This window comes from Nannobrachium achirus (genome assembly GCF_963921795.1).
Source record: "Nannobrachium achirus genome assembly, chromosome: 4".
Lineage (NCBI taxonomy): Eukaryota > Metazoa > Chordata > Actinopteri > Myctophiformes > Myctophidae > Nannobrachium > Nannobrachium achirus.
In genome coordinates, this window is record NC_137813.1 from 23,950,031 (window position 1) to 23,973,094 (window position 23,064).

Consider the following 23,064-nt stretch of genomic DNA (forward strand, 5'->3'; position numbering starts at 1 on the left):
ACAATAAACTTAGCCCTCCTCTGACTTGTAGTGGAGTGAGTGCACATCTGTCAAACGGACAGCGTGCAAGGTAGTCAAGGACAACACAGTGGGACACAGAGTGAGAGTGAAAGAGTGGCAAGGAGCAGAACAGAGGAGGCGGCAGTGCAGTGGTGACTGAGGAACAGGTCTGCCCGGTCCGCTAGCCTCCAATGACGACACACCTGTTCCTGCTGGACTGGGAGGAGCCTAGGCAGCCAGGTGAACGCTCCTTAAATGACAGGAGGAGGAGAGGAGAAAGGAGGAAAGGATCTGCCAGTGCTGTACAGGGACTTAGAGGCTTGCACAGCGTGCACACACACACACAAGGTCTCCCAGGATGTCAAAGAAAAAGGAATTAAGTTCTGTTAAAATCAGCAAGTAAGTTTGACCAGTTTGTGTGTTTGTGTGTGTGTGTGTGCGTGCGTGCGTGTGTGTGTGCGTGTGCGTGTGTGTGTGTGCTGTGTGTGCTGTGTTGTGTTGTGTGTTTACACCTCTGTTGTTGTATTCTATCTCTTGTCTTCTGTCTCTTGTCTTCTCCTATCTTCTGTCCTATCTTGTGCTGCATCCTGTCTCAAGAGGATTTGGCTGGAATCTGGTTCACCTCCACATGGACATGCGTGTTTGAAGGAATTCCTTTTGTGTGTGTGTGTGTGTGTGTGTGTGTGTGTGTGTGTGTGTGTGTGTGTGTGTGTGTGTGTGTGTGTGTGTGTGTGTGTGTGTGTGTGTGTGTGTTTGTGTAGGAAAGAGCTGTTATTGTCCTGATTCACAGTTGTCCATATGGACAGCTGATCTCCTGTACTGTATGTGAGCTGGGACGTTGTCTTGCAAGCAAAGTCACGTCAGCAGAAGTTACATTCAAATTGACTCACGCAGCTGTATAAACAGGAAATGCTGAAAATGAATGGACATTTGTGATATACTCCATTCCATTAGTTTCTCTCCTGTCAATAATGTCTTAATGAGACAATGACTTAAGTGTGTCAGGAAAATATATATATATATTCTGCTTCTTGTCTTGCCTCCCTTTTGCAACGACTCAAACAACTGTTTCATCTTTGTTTAAGGGGTGTGACATCCTAAGTGTATTGATCCAGTAGAGACATTCCTGTCATGGCGTTCCATAGAGCACTGCTCTGATTAATTAAGCTGACAGACCAACAATAGTTTTATGTTACACTTTAATTTAGCACTGCAGAGAACCATAACACACAGACACAAGACACACTGCTTATAGTCACAGTGTGTTGGATTCTGCCATCCTCATGCTGGAGAGAAAAACAATGTTTTGAATAGAATGCATTGCATTGCCATGAATTAGCTGTTGAGCACCATGCTTGATAGTCACACACACACACACACACACACACACACACACACACACACACACACACACACACACACACACACACTTACAATACTGTATTGCACGGTTAGAGGTCATAATATTTACCATTCCATTTTTACACTGACTGATGGCAAACTGGAGTCTTTCCCAGTGCCTCTGTGTCTTTTAGTATAGCTGTCAGTCACCCCGTGGGACATCTTCATCCATAACTGCCACTCAGTTTAAGGTGTGGCCAGACATGATCCCCTGCAGCTTTGCTTGTTTATATAATCGACATACTTACACGCACCGCACTGTCAACTACAGGTCACTTGAACAGTCTGCCATGTCACACATTCCACACATCACTCTTGTTAATGTCAGTTTAGTTCTAAAACTGGTTCTGCTGCGTTTTGCAGGAAACGGCACCGTTGCGCTTGCTTTGCAAGGCTGTTGTACATTCATCCACCGAAAGAGTAAAAAAAGGGTACATTATTATTACACTTTGGACTGTGCCATACTAATGGGCTTGACCATTGACCATTCAACATTAAGTTCACCAATTGTCCTGTATTTTGGACTTTGCCAAGCTTTGGGGCCTACCAGTGTGTGTGTGTGCGTGTGTATGTGTGTGTGTGTGTGGGGGGGGGGGGGTGCAGTAAAGATAAGAGCTTGTCTGAATTAAGAGAAATACACTGAGAAATGTGCACAGTATAACCTTAACCTTATCATCCTACACTTCCACAACGTATCATGTCAGCCTAAGGTTTTTATTGCCCATGCTGGGTTGAACATTCTCTTGATTAGAGATGAATGAATGGGAGTGGAGATGTGTGAGTCACTGACAGCATTCCTGACCACAAGTTGATGGTATGGGCGCTCCCCAATGATCTGTCACCTACTAGTGATCTGGGGTGTGTCTCGGGAAGTGGCTTTGTGGAGCAGAAATGAAACAATAGCCGTGCGAATGTGCCCAGGTTCGTTGTCGAAGCCACCAATTACCACTGACACATGAGCGTTAAGTGCCAACTTAACGTAGTGCAGGAAAGGTGAATGAATCATCTTTGTTCACCTGCACACTGAATGGGTTTTGTCTCAGCGGCCTCAACACTAACAATTACCATGTGGCGTTCTTCCTGAGGTATATTTAAGTCCTTTGATGTCCAGATGCACTGAGTCACTGACCACATAATTGTACATGCATACAGTCTCTCATGTGTGAGACTGAATAAGGCTCTGTCATTATAGAGGTGTCATGACCTTATCTCTGTCTCTTTAGGAGCCAGGCCTCTGACCTGGCCATGGCGATTGCTCGTATGCAGTCGAATGCAGACCAGGTAGAGAAGAATATTCTACGATCAGAGGACCTTATGAACTTGGTAAGTTGCCTGTATAACTAGGCTAGCTTACATACAATTCAAGTGTGAAGTTATGTTCACGGACTGGATGCACATGTTGTCTATGTGCATGGTAATGTGTAATAATGTTTATTATTTTGTCTCTTTTAACCGCATTGAGCCCCAAGCATCTCTGCAACGTTTGGTGCATAGGAAAATACTAACTAGCAAACAGAGTCCTGGGGATGGTTATCATCTACCACTGTAAAACCAAAAGCTAATTCCATGTGTGGATAATACAGTTTCTATTCTATCAATACTAATCTACTCTAAGTTGTCCAAGTGTATATTTGATAATTGTAAATATTCTTCAAAGATCCTTTGACCTGGAAAGCATCTCTGTGACTTGATTCAGATTTTAACCACTTTAACCATTATTTTATACTTAAGCTATTCAAAAATAGAAGATATACAAGCTCATACAGCGCAGCACAGAGTGCCGCGATATGAGCTTGTAGATTTGTGCAAATCTTTGAATATATACAGCATAATATTTTAAAGCAAACATTTGTAACTCACATCTTTGCTTTCGGGGGTCCCTGGGACAATATTTTGAGATGGGGTCGGTGGCCAAGTACATATCATTTTCAGGGTCCTTGACAAGAAAATGTTAGAGAAACCACTGATATAGAAACATATGTTTTTTTTTTCTTCAAAAACCTTAGAAGGATTTAGAAGACATTTGTGGAATCAGCCTCAGGTCTTAATTGGTCAAGTTCTTTTTTTCCATCTGTGCTGGTTCTGTGGACTCCAGGACACAGAGAAAGAGAAGCAGGGACAACCCTTCGTTCACCAGAAGGAGAATGCAGACAACCTGGGGGAGGCTGAGGGCTTGTTGAAGCAGCTCTTCATGGACGTGGACAGGGTCAGGAAGCTGCAGCATCCACAGGCGGGCGAGATCGAGAAGGAGTGAGTTCATTTTACAATAGCATGGAACTGTGAGAGTATGCTAACACCCATCCGGTCGGTTGGTCGGTCGGTCAGTCAGTCATACAGTCCATCAATCAATCAATCAATCAATCAATCAATCAATCAATCAATCAATCAATCATATCCTTTTTTATCCCGATTAATGTCTCATTGAGATGAAAATCTTTTTTACGTATAGTGAGCCAACAGAACAGCATGAACATGGTTACAATAATTAACAAACAATACAAACAGACAAATACTATAAAACAATCGCACGCTACAATCGAGTGAATATCCAGTTAACATGCAGTGCAGTGCAGTCTAACCCTAACCCTGACTTCTGCAAGACTAGTCTAAAAAGCATTAAAATCGATAAACAGGTGCAACAAGTTTTGAAACTATTTGTGTAATATGCATATGCACATGTATAATGCATGTGGACATACACATACATAAAAACACAGATACATACTGTGTACATAAACTGACATAATGACATAGACTTAACAAACACTTCACACACTGCCTCTCTCTCTCTCTCTCAGTGTGAGTAACCTTCATGACCGCTGGGCTAAGGACTGTGTGGCGTACCGCAACCTATACGAACAGGTGCAGGAGGTGGATCTGACTCCTCGGATTGACTGGGCTCAGATCCTGGATGAAAAACAGGTCAGTGTGCTGACACAGCCTCATGGATGCTCCTGTAGGAATATGTTTGTAACGTCGGTGCATGGTTTCATTTAAAGCTGCAAACTAAATGCATGTTAATTTAACCTATGTTTACCTTTGTTTTTTTCTGTATGGTAGAGCGTGAATACATAATTAAAAATAAATGCAATATTATATATTGTGTGTGTGTATTATATATAATATTTTGTGTGTGTGTGTGTGTGTGTGTGTGTGTGTGTGTGTGTGTGTGTGTGTGTGTGTGTGTGTGTGTGTGTGTGTGTGTGTGTGTGTGTGTGTGTGTTTTTATATACGCTTTCATCAAGACAGTGTCGGGTATGACACCTGCTGGTTGACGAGTAGTACTGCCTCAGGCTCATAAGTGCAATATCAAACCACATCAAACATATAATTTTCCAAATGTCTGTCTGTCTGAGTGTCTGTCTGTCTGTCTGTCTGTCTGTCTGTCTGTCTGTCTGAGTGAGTGTCTGTCTGTCACAGCGTTTCTCCTCAGTGGCTGGAGCAATTGATCTGAAATCGCATCACCATTAGCATATGAACACACCTGACATAACTGTGAAGCCCGTTTGTCACTTTCACAAATCATATGCTGTATATTAGCATTTTTATGGTGTATCTATATCTATTCTGCATCTAGCTTGAGGCATATCTATTCTGCATCTAGCATGAGGCAACATGTTTAACCTGCTCTGTGTGTGTGTGTGTGTGTGTGTGTGTGTGTGTGTGTGTGTGTGTGTGTGTGTGTGTGTGTGTGTGTGTGTGTGTGTGTGTGTGTGTGTGTGCAGGCGGGTGGGCCGGGGGGGGTTGTTTGTCTGGCCCTGTTACAGATTTTGTCCAAAAATCATGCAGATCGGTACACAGTATCTCTGTAGCCATTAAACGAAACGGGTATTTCTTACATTGATGCTCCTACATATTATCGTGCAAGCACCAGTTAAAGTTACTTTCCATCCCTCATATACTGTGTGCACAGTGCACATCCCATAACCCACCCACTGCACATCATTTCGGAGCTCATATCTTTGAACGGGTAAGAGCTAGTTTGATACTAACCAGTGAAACCACCAGTGTTTTAAGAGCAAGCTTTGTGTGATTATAGATCTGCTATTTCTGGTGAAGAGATCCAATGTAGAAGGAAACAAGAGCAGACAAAGTACAGTTGCAACTCAGGTCCTTTTCACATTTTCACTCAAGAATAGAGCGTTTACGTGGGGTTTCAAGCTGCAACGAGCAATCCCCATTTGGCCTCCAAGGGGCGGGTTAAAATAATGACACAATTGGTAAGACCAGACCAATACTAGGCCAGACCCAAATCCGGCAAGGGCAAAAAATAAAAATGAAAATGCACCAGTGGAATCGTCTCATTCCAGGCCAGTGGTGTACTTACTGTATGTGTTCTTCGGGTTTCAACTGTTCATGTTTGGTGTTTAACGTGTGTCCCTGCAGAAGCAGCTAGAGGACGAGGAATACGGGCCCAACGTGTCTGATGTGGAGAAGCAGATTGCTGCTCACAACATCTTCCACCAGGAGATGGAGGCCTACAGCTCCCACCTGGACCCCGGCAGCACTACAGCACAGGTGGGGGGGGGGGGGGGTAGGGGGGGGAGTATTTATTTATTATTCATGTTGATTCGATGGGGGAAAAAATCTTATGGATTATTTGATCAAATCTAATCGATAGATTGCTAAGAAGATAATGGACAGTTACAGCCCAACAACATAATACCATGAAAAGAGGTGAACTGGTGTTTGCACCTCTATCTCAGTCTGGTTCAGGTTAATGATAAAAGGATTGCTGCAAAAGGAAGTTTTTTTTTATCCTGGAAATTACGCAACTAATATTTAATTGGTTTAGGCTATTCGAGATGTTTCGGTCATTTCAGACCTTCATCACGAAGATCTTAGAAGAAACACACAATTTTCACTTTGCAACAACACAATACCACACTCTGCATTTTTGTTTACTGTGAAGGTGCATTTAATGAATTGAACAATAATAATAATAATCCAATCCAATCCTCACATTTGCAACATCAACATTGTCCTTCTTGATTCTTCTTACCAAGTATGATTCCTGCTGGAGACCTGTGTTGCAATCTCTCTGCCCACAGATACCTTTTTCTGTACCTCTAAAAATGAGGTTACTCTCCTATCTAAATGCCCCCCACCCACACCCACACCCACACACACACCCACACCCACACACGCACACACACACACACACACACACACACACACACACACACACACACACACACACACACACACACACACACACACACACACACACATGCCCTGTCAGAATGTAGAAACAGGATCATGAATACTATCTGCACGAAAATGTGTTTCTATTCCTAAAATGAATTAATTATGATCAGACATGATTGACTAAACATAACTTTCTGTCTCTTTGTCCGCAGGTCAAAGACAAATACGCCAAACTCCTGGTGAGTTGATTGTGTGTGTTAATCATGAAGCTTAAAAACGTGTGTTTGTTCCATATACAGTGATGTTTCACTAGCCTTGTTCAGACCCTGAATCGCTAGCCACCCCTTTAACATTTTGTTTGAATAATGGAGTGAAACGAAATGTCAATTCAGGCTGAGTGTCAGGCTAATAATGGAGTGAAACAAAATGTCAATTCAGGCTGAGTGTCAGGCTAATAATGGAGTGAAACAAAATGTCAATTCAGGCTGAGTGTCAGGCTAATAATGGAGTGAAACAAAATGTCAATTCAGGCTGAGTGTCAGGCTAATAATGGAGTGAAACAAAATGTCAATTCAGGCTGAGTGTCAGGCTAATAATGGAGTGAAACGAAATGTCAATTCAGGTCAGGCTAATGTTTCACAACTGCAGCACAGAATCACTGCAGTCTCATGTTCTGTCTCATGATAATGGTAGACTAAACCAGTGGTTCTCAAGATTTTTAATATCAAGGAGCTCCACAACTCTGAGAGAGTACTCATAACGCTTGGGTGGTGCAGTGGTAGTCCCTGCCCACCACCACAGAGGTTATGGGTTCGAATCCACTGCTGTGCGTCTGGCTTTGTCATGCGAGGACTACACACTTGTAGTCTACGCACACACAACTGGCCCGTGTTCGGGGAAGGGAAGCTGGGCGGCGAGGGTGATATTGATCATTGCACATGCTCCTACGGGTTGGGGCGGCACCTGTCAGCGGGGAGTGTTGGGCGGGAGGAGTAGGACGAAGGCTCTACGTCCTCCCGGTGGGGTCCAATTTGAGAACCACTGGTCTAAACCATTACCTGTGTGTCTGTTTGTAGGAAAGCTGCCAGTGGAGGCGCAGGTCCTTGGCGTCTATGTATGAATACATGCAGAGCTGCACTAAGGAGCTGGCCTACCTGACGGAACAACAGGACAGGGTCCTCAAGAGAGACTGGAGTGACCACATGATCAATCCCCCAAGCGTCCGCATGGAGTATGAGGTGGTGTAGATGATAATCATAATGATAAAAACAAACATCTTTCAAATTGTTTAAATAGAAATATCCCAAAAATATATATTTGGAAATATTGCTTTTGACCCTGAAAAGTTTTCTTAAACAAAAAAACTAAAAACTTAAAGGACCAAAAAGCTAGAGTTATAATCATTATAATGCATTTACAATGCTTCATAACACTTGTTATCTATCTATAAATGCGAGAAGTCTCTGCGTGTGTGTTTGTAATCCGCGTATCTCGAGAACCGTTCGTCCCACCGGCTTTAGATTCGGCACGCGCGCTCCCCGCCGCGGCACGGAGTGCAGTGCCGGGCCTCGACCCGACCCGACACGCGGTTTTCCCTAACCGGCGCGAAACGTTCGGAATCTCCTTATGCGGGGCTGATTGTTGACATCAGGCTGTTCCGGAGGAAATCGGCGCAAAATCGGTCATTGTGACATCACTGCAGTGCCGGGCGCAAGCGCTGACTCATTGTGACATCACTGCAGTGCCGGGCCTTGCCTCGACCCGACAGATATCTCCGTATATGGGCATAAGACTGAGAACTCCATATATGGGCATATGGGCAGATACAGAGATCTCCATACAGTATATGGGCATATAGACAGATATCTCCGTATATAGGCATAAAAGGGACACAGACCCTAGACCCGACAGATATCTCTGTATACTGAGAACTCCATATATGGGCATCTTGCCTCGACCCGACAGATATCTCCGTATATGGGCATAAGACTGAGAACTGAAATCGGTGCAAGCGCTGACTCATTGTGAGATTTGTGACATCACCTCATAAAAGGCTCTGACATCACGTACGCCACATGAGTCAACAAAAAATCTCTGTGAGTGTGTATGTATGTATGTAATCCGCGTATCTCGAGAACCGTTCGTCCCACCGGCACGCGCATTCTCCATATATGGGAATAAAATGAATGCCCGTATGCGGAGCTGAGCAGCAGGTAGTGCAGTGCTCGGCCTCGACCCGACCCGATACACGATTTTCTATAACCAGCGCGAAAGGTTCGGATTCTGATGTCTGACATCAGGATTTTCCGGAACTGACACTGTGTCTGCATAGATCTCCATATATGGGCATAAAATGGATGCAGACAGACAGATACAGATATCTCCATATATGGGCATAAATGGACACAGGCAAACAGATGGTCAAAGATCTCCATATATGGGCATAAAGTGGACGCAGACAGACAGATACAGATATCTCCATATATGGGCATAAATGGACACAGGCAAACAGATGGTCAAAACGGGTCCTATGACAACAGGTATAATGGGGTTTGCATTAAGTTTGTCTCCTCCTCCATCTGTTTGTCTGTGTCCCTTTATTCCCATTATGGAGATCTCTGTATCTGTCTGTGCCTCCGACTGTGTTGCAGACACAGTGCCAGTTCCCCCTTTAATGCAAACCCCATTATACCTATTGTCATAGGACCCGTTTTGACCATCTGTTTGAAAAAGCGACAGAGATCTCATATATGGGCATAAAATGGACGCAGATAAACAGATATCTTCATATATGGCATATATGGGCATACAATGGACGCAGAATCACAAAGTTCTCCATATACGGGCATAAAAGGGACACAGACAGACAGATACAGAGATCTCCATATATGGGCATAAAATGGACGCAGATAGACAGATATCTCCATATATGGGCATATAATGGACCCTATAACTGCAGTGATCTCTATATGGACATAAAATGGATGCCGACAGACAGACAGATACAGATATCTCCATGTATGGGCATAAATGGACACAGGCAGACAGATGGTCAAAACAGGTCCTATGAAAACAGGTATAATGGGGTTTGCATTAAAGGGCGGGGCATTCATTCCCTATTTACATTGTTCCGAGTTGGCCAGGTCGCCGACTAGACGCTGGGCCGCCCGAAGGGCGGCCCAGCTTCTAGTAAATATTAATAATTAAGCATAACAATTTATAACAAAGAGACTTTATAACCATCTACAGATAAGGTAGTTATAATGTGCTGTTCCACTGAGCTTATAATGCATTATGATCAGCACATCCACTGCTTATGACTAGTTTGACGAGTTATAGTTATGTGTCCACTCTGCTTATGACGAGTTTGACGAGTTTGAAAAAAAAAAAAAAAGTTTCTTTTCTTTTTCTTTTTTTTTTTGAAAAAATATTTTTGGACCCCATTAAATCTAGTGAACATGATTTCAATCGCGATTTTGCATGTTCCACCCCCATACAACCCCATCTTTCATACAGGGCAGCCATCTTTGCTTACATAACATGTAAAACATAATGGCTATTATCTCAAAAATGCCTGAACGGATTTCCAATCGGATTTTTTTGTTTGAAAGCTGTGAACAAACTGCACAAACATGGTGCATGATCTGTGCATGGGCGTGCATGATCTGTGCACTATACATTACATGGAAGTCTATGGAGACTTCTGGCGGGGAGATCCCAAAGAAGGCATATTCAAAATGGCAGTAGATGAGTTAAGTTATACTATGTTATAAACATTTTACAATTCAATTCAATTCAATTCAAATCAGACACTTTACATGTAGAGCAGTCCCAACCTGAACAAGCAATGTTGCCACATATTGAGTGTCATAATGCCTTATCCACAACTTTCCAACATCCCATCGTGCATTGCGCAGAATGTGCAGGCAGCTTCCGGCGCCGCAGCCGAGAGTGATCTACAAGCTCACAACGGTTGCATCTGCGACGCGACGTGAGCTTGTATGTCTGCTGTTAACCGGAAGTGTCCCGCAAATAATGCTACAGTAAATTCTCACGGAAACAGGATAAGCGCTTTATAATGCATTATAAACACGATTACAATGCATTATAGACCACACCTTTAAGTAAAGTGTTACCAAAATGATCTTTGTTTCATTATATTTGTACAAATCAGCGTTTCATGTTTTTTTGTTGGTTTTCATTCAGAAATTCAAGAACAGTGGTCTGTTGACTCATGAGGAAGAGACCAACCAGCTGCAGGAGGAGGGAGCCAATCTCATGGAGATGAACCACCCTGGATTCTCCACCATACGGGTACTAACACCTCTCTCTCTCTCTGAGAATATAACGTCACTGTCAAGCAGAAACCACGTATCTCCAAGTTTCTAAATAATATGTTCTTTCATAAATTAAAGCCCTACTTTGTCATACAAGAGTGTTGCACACAAAAGTAGTGAAAAAAGCAGTTCTACAAGCACACAACGCCTCGTGGTGCGAGGCGTTGCAGATCAGGTGTTTTCACAATTTTAACTTGTTTTTGAAATAATAATAAAAAAAGGAACAGTTTTGGACATACAAGGTTTCCATCCGACAGCAACGGTAATAGAACCAGTGGTGGAAAGTAACTAAGTATGTGTACTCAAGTACTGTACTTGAGTACAATTTTGAGTTATTTTTATTTTACTGGAGTATTTCCAATTTTCAGTTATTTTTTACTTCTACTCCACTACTGTACATCTCAGAGGCAAATATTGTACTTTTACTCCACTGTGATTATTTTAAAACTTTAGTTACTATAGTTACTTTGTAGATTGATTATTATTACAAAACATACATTAACCACTTCAGCCTACAGTATTAGGTTTTGGCCATTTGAAAATAGCCGTTCTACAAGCTCACAATGCTTCACATGAGCTATACATTTGAGACATTCTGCAAAATGAATACTTTTAGTTTTTGTGCTTTAAGAACATTTTTATTACACCACTAACCATAACCATATAACCATATACCATGTAATATAATCAATAGATTGGAGTGTGTGGTTGAAGATCAAATAATCAACTGTGATGAACTGAATTGCTTGAAACTTGTCTAAACGGAATTGAATTGAACGAAATTGAATCAAATCGAATTAACCGAATCAAATTGAAAATAATTGATTCAAACAACAGCAGGTATTGCAGTGCTGTGAAACAGTTCTCCTCACATCCTCTCACTGTCGTTTGTCAGGTTCACAAAGACGCCTTGCAGCAAGAATGGCAAAGTTTCCTCAACCTGTGCATTGCCCAGGAGACTCACCTGGAGAATGTAGAGGACTACACAAAGGTAGCTGCCTCAATATATATATTGTACTGGGGACTGTTTGAATTGAGTTTGTATTACTAGCTAAAATAATTCAATTTATAAAAGGGGTTTCACCATCTCACTCTTGCTTATCCAGATGGAACGGTCGAAGTATAGTTTCCTGTTTTTCTGTGTGCACTAATATAACTACACTCACTCATTTTCTGTGTGGGATAGTTTCGGTTTTATTATTGCGACTGTTTTAAGATGTTAGAGAGCTTAATAGTTAATCCATTTCTTGACAGTCTGCCAGAAAAGACAACCATTGTTACAATCCGCTTTTGTTCACCACAGTTCCAGCTTGATGCAGAGACCTTGTCTGAGTCCTTGCAAAGACTCAACTCTACTCTGGACCCCAAATCTCTTGCCAACAAGAGCAACCCCGAAATCCTGATGGCACTGGAGGTGAGATGCCATTTTCCGCACAGTCCAGGATCGAATATGCATTATGAAGTCCTCCTTGAAATAGAACAATATAGGTTAAACATCTGCAGTGGCCCTTTAAGTTCGCGAGCCAATGAATAATTGGTTAACACTGTGTGACTGCAGGCAGATGAACCAGCAATACAGAGGAATGATCAGCGCCTGGCTGCTCTGAAGGAGCTGAGTGCCTCTGTAGCCCCTCTCAAACTGAGACGAACCCAGCCGTCCAAACCCACCACTGTGCTGTCTCTGTGTGAATGGGCAGATGAGGAGGTAGGGATGGAGACACACGCACGCATGCACGCACGCATGCACGCACGCACGCACGCACGCACACACATGTATTTTTTTAATAAAAAATAATAAATGCTTGATGTTTGGCAACTTTGGTCCCCTTTCCAACTGTAGGACTCAGTGAGTCGTGGCAGTGAGCTGGTTCTTAAGTCTAACTCAGACAATAAGAACTGGGAGGTGAAGACGAGCAGTGGGAAGATCAAAACCCTGCCTGGAGCCTGCTTCGTCATCCCACCGCCTGATGAGGAGGCTCTGGAGAAAGTGAACAGGTTTGTTCATCATTTGATCATTTGATCATGATCTCCCATGCACTGTCATCAGTCTATGTTGGATTTGTGTTTTTAGTTAACTTGACCTTTCACTCTGTACTTGGTCTGCTCTTTTTTACCTCTACACCAAAACTATTTGCAGAAAAACCGTGGGATAAATAATATATATAAAAAAAGAAGAAAATAGACGATCTACAAGCTTGTAGATCTGCTATTTTTGGCTAAAGTTCTCCTCAGAATAGGGATGCAAGGGTTCAATTTGTTAATTTAAAAGAATGATCCTATCACAAAGATTTGGCGGTCCCCCTGTAGTAACTCTGAGGACCCCCTAGGGGTCCCCGACCCCCTGTTGAAGAGCCCTGATTTAGGTGCCGGCTACACGGAGCTGGATATTTCTGAAGCTAGACATTTGCTAGACATGTTTTTGTGCGGTTGTGGCTTGCAGCCACACAAAGCTGGATATTTTGGCCGCAAAGCTGAATATTTTTAAAACCGGATAAATAAGTGGAGACATTGAAAAATATCCGATTCACTGGATCCGTGTAGACAGGGAACCCGGCTATCACTGAAGACTTTACTGTGTGTGTGCTTGTCCCCCTAGTGGAGGTCTAGGGACTCAGATTATTTTAGACCTAGATATCTTTGTCGTGTGGACCTAGATATTTATCTGAAATATCCAGCTCCGTCTGGCCTAGGCCTTACAGTGTATTATTGAGTCACTGGGCAGAGTGACATACAGATGTAAAGCCTCATTACAATGATATCACAAATGCTTCACGGCTCAACTAATAAACTCAGTTTCAAAACAGATATATCTTTACTATGGACAGATGATTCAACTGCAGTGAGCTGTAATTAATGTATTTATTTCTTTAGTCTGGGCAGTGACCTGGCAGACCTGAAGAAGCGGAGAGCAGACCTCATGGCTTCCCTCAGGACTCCCAGTGTGGAGAAGATTCGCCCCCAGACAGCGGGTAAGAGGAGAACACAGCTTTTACCTGACTCAACTCACAGCAGCATTATAATGGGGCAGCGACCATAGCTGAGTGTGTAGAGAAGCCGTCTGGGAATCTGAACGTCGCCTATCTGACCCTCGGCTCACCCAGTCTATTGGTTAAAGTGTCCCTGAGTAAGACTTAGTAAGACCTTAACCCCTGACAGCCACCCCTGTGTCCTCATCTGAGTCATCTGAGCAGCCTTCTGCTGGGTAGCCTCACATCACCAGACGTGCCTGGTATTGGTTCTAAACCGAGCCGTGTGATCCGGTTTAGATGAAAAAAAAGAAGAAAAAACTGTGGTTGGTTCCGATTGGCATCACATTGTTTATTGTCCCCCAAATAATGCAAATCAATGTGTTTATTCTCACTAGTCACACTACGAGTTAGAATAAAATATGAACATACCTAATGATTATTATACCAAAAGAAACAAACCGATTATACCAATTCAAACCAATTTTAAACTGTCTAGGCCGGAATCATTTTGGAGGTGGACGGCACCACTGGTTCCGGTCTGTGTTTCCGGCCACCTGATGACTACAAATTAAATTACGTGAAAACTATTAAAGTTGTTTCCGCTCCAGACCGGATCAGAAACCCAAAAATACTATTGATCCCAGGCATATCTGCTGGGTGAAACAATAAAAGTAATTTCCCCTCCCCCAGGGACCAGGAAATACTCCAATTTCCCCTTTATAATGCAATCAGAGTTGTTTGGTTTTGATCCCACCTGGTTTTGTCTAAAATTTTGAAAATGAAAAACCAGGTGGTTTACCACCATTTGTACTCTAAATGGTTGCCTCTGTCCTTCCATAGTTGCTGTAGCCAGCGCTCCAGAGGACCCCAAAGCTGCCACGCTGTCCACCAAGCTGGACAGAATAAAGAAAGACCTGGAGCAAAGTGAGCGAGAGATCCAGGGCAGTCTGAGGGCCCCACTGGACCGCCGTGACCCCACACAGGACCTGGCCAACAGGCTCAAAGAGCATGAGGTTAGTGAAGCCAGTGGTGGAAAAAGTACTCAAACCTTATCAATACTGCAATGTAGAAATACAATGTAAAAGTACAAAAGTATCTGTGTCAAAATATACTTGATAAGTATTAAGTACCTAAATTAGAAAGTGCTCATTATGCAGAATGTCTCATTTCACATGTTTTCAAATGTAAAAAGATTCTTTTGAATATAGTAGCCTATGTAATGTACTGTAACTGTGCATTTATATTTTGGCACGGGGCACCATCGCAAGAGTAAGTATAAATTAGCCTTAATAACAAAGAATACTCTGTTTTATCGTCTTATTATCACCTAATTTTAGCTCATTCAAACGGTGACTCTTGCCATCTCTGACATATCTGCAATGATAAGTAAAGCGAGGCTGTATTATAACATTGAATCCAGGGTTAGAGTTGTCATGTGCTTTGCCCTCCAGAAAAGCACTCTGGCAGTGAGGAGTCTGGAGGCTGAGAAGTCAGCAGTCCAGAGAGAGATGGAGCCCATCCTGGCCAAGACACCACTAGGGCCCACCGCGTCCAGCCTGCCCTGCAAACTCAGCGCTGCCAACAGCAAGTTTGATGACATCAACAGCCTCTGTGAACTTTATAACAAAAAGTAACACAATCAAACTTTAACGATTTGATGTTCAATGCAGTTTTTGTAGCTAGGTCTAGTAGATCAGTGGTTCTCAACCTGTGGGTCAGGACCCCCAGGCAAATTATTTTGGGGGGGTCCCCAGATGGTTAACTTAATGTGAAAAATAGTTTTTTCACTCAACAGTAAACAAAAAAAAAAGGTGTATAGAGGGTATCTGCCCATTTCTAAAGTGACAATTTAAGGACTTTTTAATACCTCTAAAATGACAAATTAAACATTGGCCAAATTGTCAAATATTAGAGGAAGATATTGAAAATAGCCGATCTACATGCTCACAACACCTCGCGTTGTGAGGCGTTGTGAGCATGTAGATCTGCTATTTTCACAATAGAACCGTAATATATGTTATTGAATGTAATTCCTCAACTCTTAGTGCTCGTCAGGGTGGGGGGGGGGTCCCCAGTTCAAATATGATTATTTTGGGGGTCGAGGCCTAAAAAAGGTTGAGAACCACTGTAGTAACACTTGCTTACAATGGACAGAACAACGAAAAAATAAAATAAGTTGTCTCGCACACTTGCATAGATTAATTGTATTTATATGTTTATTTTTTCTCTTTCGTCTACAAGGGCAACAGCGTCCATGTTCCTAAACAAGCAGATTCAGAAGGTGGAGGATGTCGTCTCAGGGTTTGAGGAGCAGTTGGCGAAGGATGGTGCCATCCCTGACACACCCAATGCCCTCCAGACACGCAATCAGCAGCTACTGGTGCGCTATTCTTAGTTAAACTGTACTTCTTGGTCCTCTTTTTTCCGTATACATCAAAATCACTTCGCCCCAAACCGCCGATCTACAAGCTCACAACACGTCGCAACCTGGCGCGTTGTGAGCTTGTAAACTCTATCTTTGCTGAATATTCTTCCCATAATAGGCATGCTGGGGTCCAAGTGGTTAACTGTCTCTCTTAGCCAATCAGGTTCAGGTTCAGACAGAGCAGAGGTCACACGAAGAAGTAGACGGTACAATTGATCCACTTGTAACTCTGAGAACCAAATTGCAGGATTCATTTGGTTACATTTGTACACTCTCAAGTTAAATTAAAACTGAGGATTTTCCTGTGTATTGTATTGCTTACGCATTTCTGATTCTCATTCCAGTGATTAATGATAGAATGATCAAACATGAATTGTTACCATCATGTCTTTACTTTTATTAATGTCATCTGTGTGTCCTTAATCCCTCACACAGCTGATGAAGGATGCTGCCTCAAAGCAGGATGACATAAAGAAACTGGGCAGAGACCTGGAGCTGACAGAGCAGGCGTGCAACTCCCTGCAGAAGAACTTTAATGAATACTGTCCTGACATCCATCACCAGGAGAAAGAAGTTAAGCTCCTGAAGAACCGCTATGCTAACATTAGCAATCAGCTGCAGGACAGGTGAGACCTCAAATCATTATCATTAGTAAATAGTACTGATATAATGTATAGTCATTGCAAATGCAGCAACCATGTGTATTCATTTGTACTGGATAAATGGTGTAGGGTTTTATCTTGTTGTTTTCCGTTCCAGATCTACTCTTGCTCAAGAAGCAGCCAATAAAAATCAAGGATTCCAGAGTGCTGTCCAGTCATTGAATTTCTTCCTGGGCAATCTGCCCAACAATAAGATCAAACCCACTGACAGCATAGCTCAGATAACCACCAAGCAGAACTCTCAGAAGGTATGTGTAAATATTTATTTGTTTATAGAAATTCATCCCTGATTGATAGGGATGAAATAACCCAAGAGACGGTTATTTTATAACTGATTAGGCTCGAATCATTAGGCTCATTGGTTTCATCACGATGTACTTAATTATGTCCCCGGTTTAGAGAGTGATGGAGGACATCAAGAGAAAATCCGAGGACTTAGACAGAGTCAAGCATCTTTCCCGTGACTTACAGAACGTCCTGAATGTGAGTTCAGAGTGAAAGGCACTCCCAATATCCTGTACAATATTATATTCAACTGTAAATGCTTTGTTGTCAATTCCGCTGCTGAAGGTCTATTTTTGTGCTTTCAGGAGTATGAGGCCAAATCAAACAAGTACCGTGCCACTCTGAAGGAGGATGATGATGAGGATAATGAGGAAGAACCAAACCCCAAGAAACGTTACATTCCAACCATGGCTGATGCTGTACAGAAAAAGGTATGGCTGAGATCAGCTTATATATATATATATACACACACAAGGTGTGACAGGACTGTGGCAGCCATGCTCATGACTCATGGTAACCACTGATGTCTCATCGCTATTCTCAACAGTGGTTCTCAAACTTGGGGTCGGTACCTCAAGTGGGGTACCCAAATTATTTTGTGGGGTCCCCAGATGATAAGCTTAATGTCATTTATTTTCTCACTCAACGGTAAACAAACCAACACAGAGAATAAATGTATACAGGGTATCCTCACATTTATAAAGTGACAATTTAAGGACTTTCAAGACCAAACTGGACAAACGTCAAGTTAGCAAGAGGCGAACGAGGCGCGAGGCGCGAGGCGTTGTGAGCATGTAGATCGGCTATTTTCACAATATTTATCTGTGGAACCGAGTCACATTAAATGTAATACCTACAATTCCAAGTGCTTGTCAGGGTGGGGGTCCCCAGTTCAAATATGTTTGTTTTTGGGGTCACGGCCTAAAAAGGTTTGAGAATCACTGCGCTATAATATTGTTCACTTCGCTCACTCTGTGCTTCTGTTCCAGGCTGTCGTGTAGCACACCCTTGTTACCTACCGTCACACATGGGCGTGGCTAAGGTTAGGGTTAGTTAGGGTTAGGGTTAACCCATAAACCGAACCCAATTTAAACAGCATTTTCAAATGAATTCCTTGCTCCATGTTTGCGCCACAGCAGTGTAATTACACAACAGCCTGGGAAACAGAAAAAGCAGAGTTAGCGAAGTGAACAATATTAGCATAATGGTGGTGAGATGTTGAACATCAAGTGACATAAAGAAGTTAGTTAGTATTAGTCATGACTCATGAGCATGATTGCCACAGTCCTTTTAGTTTTCTTACACATCTCGTGTTCAAAGGTAACATGTCAGATATAAAAGATAGAATTAATGTTAAGATTTTATAATGCAGGATTTCTGATATTTGTTCTTGGGATGCTTTTGCTCTATTGCAGGAGAAAGAACTTCTGAAACTTTATTCTGAGGTGTCAGCAGAGAATGATCAACTACTCAGCCAGATGGGAATGGCTAAGGGCGTCATGGCCAGGGTAGGATATAATACCATATAATCAAGATTTTTACCCATCACTGGGACTACTGGATATGTGGCATTCAACATTTAATGAAGGAGATTAACCTCTAAAGCCCTCCTTGATCTTTTTCCATTCATTGAACAGAATGAAGAGCAAGTTAGCCAGGTGGTTGTTAGACAACAACAGCAGCTGCAAAGTCAGCAGAAGAGCTTGGAGGAGTCTGATCATCTGAAGAAAGAACTTAAAGAGGAGATCACCAGGCGCACACATGCTGAGAATGACCTGAACACATACAGGAAGAGATTCATGTCCCTGAAGAGTAGGAGAGGGGTGGAGAGGTTGGAGGAGAAGGAGGTGGTGCAGTACTACCGTGATCCAAAGCTGGAGGTTGAACTTGAGTCCTTGAAGAAGAGGATCAAAGATGAGGCTGTGAAGCGATCAGGAACCCATTCAGAGATGGAGCTTATCAATGAGACGATCATCAAGCTGCAAACTGAGCTGACAAAAATCGAGCCCAAGCTGGTGACAAAGGTGTTGACCGAGTATGAAAGAGACCCAAAGCTTGACAAAGAAGCCACGAGGATCAAGGATGAGATGCACAAGATAAGACAGGAGCTCCAAACGAGAGATACAGAGACGGTCCAAATGAAGACAGAGATCACAGTTCTGGCACAACAGAAACCAAAGATCAAGGAGACGGTGGTGAAGAAGGAAGTGGTGAGACTTGAGAAGGATCCAGAGATGTTTAAAGCTGTGCTTTCTTTCCAGAATGACATTGCCGATGAAGAGTCCCAATGCAAGGCACTCAATGATGAAATCTTTAGCAAAAGGAGCCACATAAACACATTGGAGAGAGTCATTCCCACCATCCAACCCAAAATTGTCACCAAAGTAGTGAAGAAAGTAGAGCAGGATCCACAGCTACTTGAAGAGTCAAAGAAACTCCGCCTCTCCATGGAGGAAGAGAAAGATGAGATTGTCATCTTGATGAAGGACCTCACCACTCTTCAGCTACGTTATGGCGAGGTTGACAAACGTATGCCTAAAGTGGATATCAAGGAGATCATTAATGAGATTTACAGAGTCGACCCTGAGACGGAAGTGGAGCTGGTGCGGCTGAAGAAAGAGCTGCAGGATTCCGGCCGAAACCGTGCAGACCTAGACAAAGAAATTAACAAAGTGATGGTGGATCTGAACACCCTGCGTTCTCAGAAACCCAAAGTGGAGTACAAGGAGGTGACCCAGGAAGTGATCAAACAAGAGAAAAGCCCAGAGGTCCTCAGAGAATTGCAGAAGCTCAAGAACCAACTCTCCCGCCTGCAGGTCAACTGTGATACAACTCTAGAGCTGTTGAACCACCTACGTAAAGAGAGAGATGAATTGAAGGCTGAAAAATCCAAGGTGGAGATGAAGCTGGTAACCAAGGAGCTGATCAAATATGAGAACGATCCCTTACTGGAAAAAGAGGCTGACAGACTTAGGAGAAATGTCAGAGAGGAGGTTCAGGAACGGCGCAAAGTGGAGGAAGCTGTCTTTGACCTTCAGAATCAGTACATCATCCTTGAGAGGCAGAAGCCAGAAGAGAAAATTGTAGTCCAAGAAGTACTACGTCTTGAAAAGGACCCCAAGCAGTTCCTGGAGCATGAGACGTTGAACAAGACTATGGATGATGAACTTAAAGCCCGTCGAAAGCTAGACTTAGAAGTGAGGCAGCTCAGAGGCCTGGTTGAGGAAAAAGAGAGAACCCTTGCACAGATAGATGACCGCCACAAAAAGATTCAAGTAGAAGTAGAGCTCAGGCAGATCAAGTCTCGTATTCTTGAGTTGGAAAATGCACCACCTCCCATTGAAGAGAGGATTGTTGTTGAAGAGGTCCTTAAAGTAGAGAGGGACCCCAAGCTGGAGAAATTAACCGAGGAATTACGCACTGGCATGGAGACTGAGGGCACCAATATTTGTCGCTTAGAAAGAGAAATTCGCAACCTGAAGATCAAGCTAGATATTTTGCTAAAAGAAAAGTCTGGTGAGAAAGTTGTTTACAAAGAAGTTGTTCGTGTGGAGAAAGATCCAGAAGTCGAGGCGGAGAGGGACCATCTCAGAGAACAAGTGACTCATGAGAAGAATCTCAGAAGGGACCAGGAAGATGAAATTGCTAACATCAACACTAAAATGATCCGCCTGCAGACATCTCAGGCCTCCACATCTCAAGAGGGGACTGCACATACATCCAATCGAGATGCCCTTCAGAAAGAAAAGGGAAAGCTCCTTCAAGAGCTTAAAACACTGGAGTCTGAGAGGCAGAACATCAATGTAACATTCCAGCAACAGTCTAAGCTGATGAGTGAGAGGAACCAATTGAACCGTCAGAAGAGTGTCAAGATGGGGACAGAGACGCAGAGTCTGGAGAAACAAATCCTGAGTGAAAAGGACAAGATACACCAAAAGGAGATCCTCATTGCTGAACTACAGAGCAGCTTGCAAAAGGAAGATCACTCCGAGACTCAGACCAGAGAGACCAACCTCTCGACAAAGATCACCATCCTGGACCCAGAGACTGGCAAGGACATGTCTCCCTATGATGCCTACCTACAGGGCTTGATTGACCGCAACCAGTACATTAACCTTCAGAAGTTGGAGTGTGACTGGGAGGAGATTTCTTCAATGGGACCAGATGGAGAGACCTCCATTCTGCAGGATCGCAAGAGTGGGAAACAGTTCTCTGTCAAGGATGCTCTAAAGGAAGGTCGCCTAACTCAGTATGACTTGCAGTGCTACAAGGAGGGGAAAATGCCCATTTCTGAATTAGCTCTCTTGGTTGCTGGGGATTCCGGACCGAAGCCTCACATTCCTCCAATCAAGAACCCAATGTCACCCACCAGAGCCACTCCAATGTCGCCCACCAGAACAAATCCAATGTCACCCATCAGAGCCACTCCAATGTCCCCCACCAGAGCCAGCCCAACCTCACCTCTGAACTCAATGCCCTCGTCACTGAGGTCCTCATACCCCAGCCTCAATCGCCTCAATAGTGGTAGTTTGACTAACCTCAATCGTCGTAATAGTGGCAGTTTGACCACCCTGAACGGAGGCGAAGAATTCTTCCCAATCTCTGGTGTTTATGACACCACCACTGACAGCCGCATGTCTGTAAGAAGTGCCCTCACCCGCAAACTCATCGAACTCGACACAGCCCTAAAGCTCCTGGAGGCACAGGCGGCCACGGGAGGCATCGTTGATCTTGCCAAAAAGGACAAATTGTCTGTTCACAAGGCAGCAGAGCATGGTCTCATTGATGCGAGCCACCTGTATAAGCTCCTGAACGCCCAGAAAGCTTTCACAGGAGTGGAGGATCCTGTCACTAAGGAGCGTCTCTCTGTGGGGCAGGCAGCAGAAAAAGGCTGGATTCCTCTTGACAGTGCCAAAAGGTTAATGGAAGCCCAGTACCTGACCGGTGGGATGGTCGATCCCTCCCGAGCCGGCCGCCTGAGTGTCCAAGAAGCTGTCATAACCAAGGTGATTGACAGCACAACAGCTGAAGAGCTCCAAGATCAGTCGACCCACACAAAACACCTGGTGGACCCCATCACTAAAGAGAAGATGTCCTACAAACAGGCGATGGATCGCTGCAAGAGGGATGTCTCAACGGGGCTTTTACTGCTCCCCGTGGCCTCCACTGACGCCACGGATGCTCCGTCTTACTCCAACTATCGCTTTAGCGCCTCTCACAGTCAAGTTTAGGCATGCGCAGTTTAATACCAGGTGTTAAAAGATGACTGTGACAAAGAAATTAAGTAAATGTTTACATATATCCTTGAAATGTTTGTTTTGTTTTGGTTACACACTGTAAATGTTCATCTATTCTGTCTCAATCTGTGATCAGGAGATACAGGTATAGGCCCAACAAAAGGTTATGTTTTTATCTTGATTTGAATGTTTATTGTTTTTTTCTGCATTTTGTTGAAAATGCACAATAAACACTGTTTTGTGATAGGCACTCAATAAACTCTACAATCCTTACATGGTGCTTTAATGTCCTCTTGCAAAAGCAAATGTATGCCAATAGTTCAGTAGTTCCTTCTTCCTATCTGGTAGTACTTCTGCACAAGGTGCATGTTATATCTTATTGAATCACATAAGCTCTTCTTTTCTTCCCATCATAAGGACATCAGGGTTAATGTGGTTAATATGGTCTAGGTATTGAGGGGTATTGGATTGTATAAAGATACATGTGTTCGGGCATGTACAGTATTGTGATGAGGTTGTGAACATTATTAATACTGCAAATGAATACATAATAACGTTCTACAGAGTTGAAAGGACACACTTGACAGCTCCTAGCCTGAG

The 23,064-nt window shown here is 43.2% G+C and overlaps 1 protein-coding gene across 1 annotated transcript; it reads left to right on the forward strand.

Annotated features, from left to right (window-relative positions):
- Nucleotides 1-255: 255 nt before the first annotated feature.
- On the forward strand, nt 256-22,458 carry evplb (envoplakin b; the record flags this gene model as incomplete). The annotated part of the gene is made up of 22 exons (XM_080723161.1): nt 256-302; nt 2,625-2,724; nt 3,497-3,651; nt 4,200-4,323; nt 5,788-5,919; nt 6,762-6,788; nt 7,626-7,787; nt 10,756-10,863; nt 11,782-11,877; nt 12,190-12,300; nt 12,445-12,591; nt 12,727-12,881; nt 13,758-13,855; nt 14,696-14,868; nt 15,307-15,485; nt 16,097-16,235; nt 16,716-16,906; nt 17,040-17,190; nt 17,342-17,425; nt 17,533-17,658; nt 18,643-18,735; nt 18,865-22,458. 22 exons carry the CDS (start codon nt 256-258, stop codon nt 22,456-22,458), a joined length of 6,192 nt encoding a protein of 2,063 aa, XP_080579287.1.
- Between the last annotated feature and the right edge of the window lie 606 nt (nt 22,459-23,064).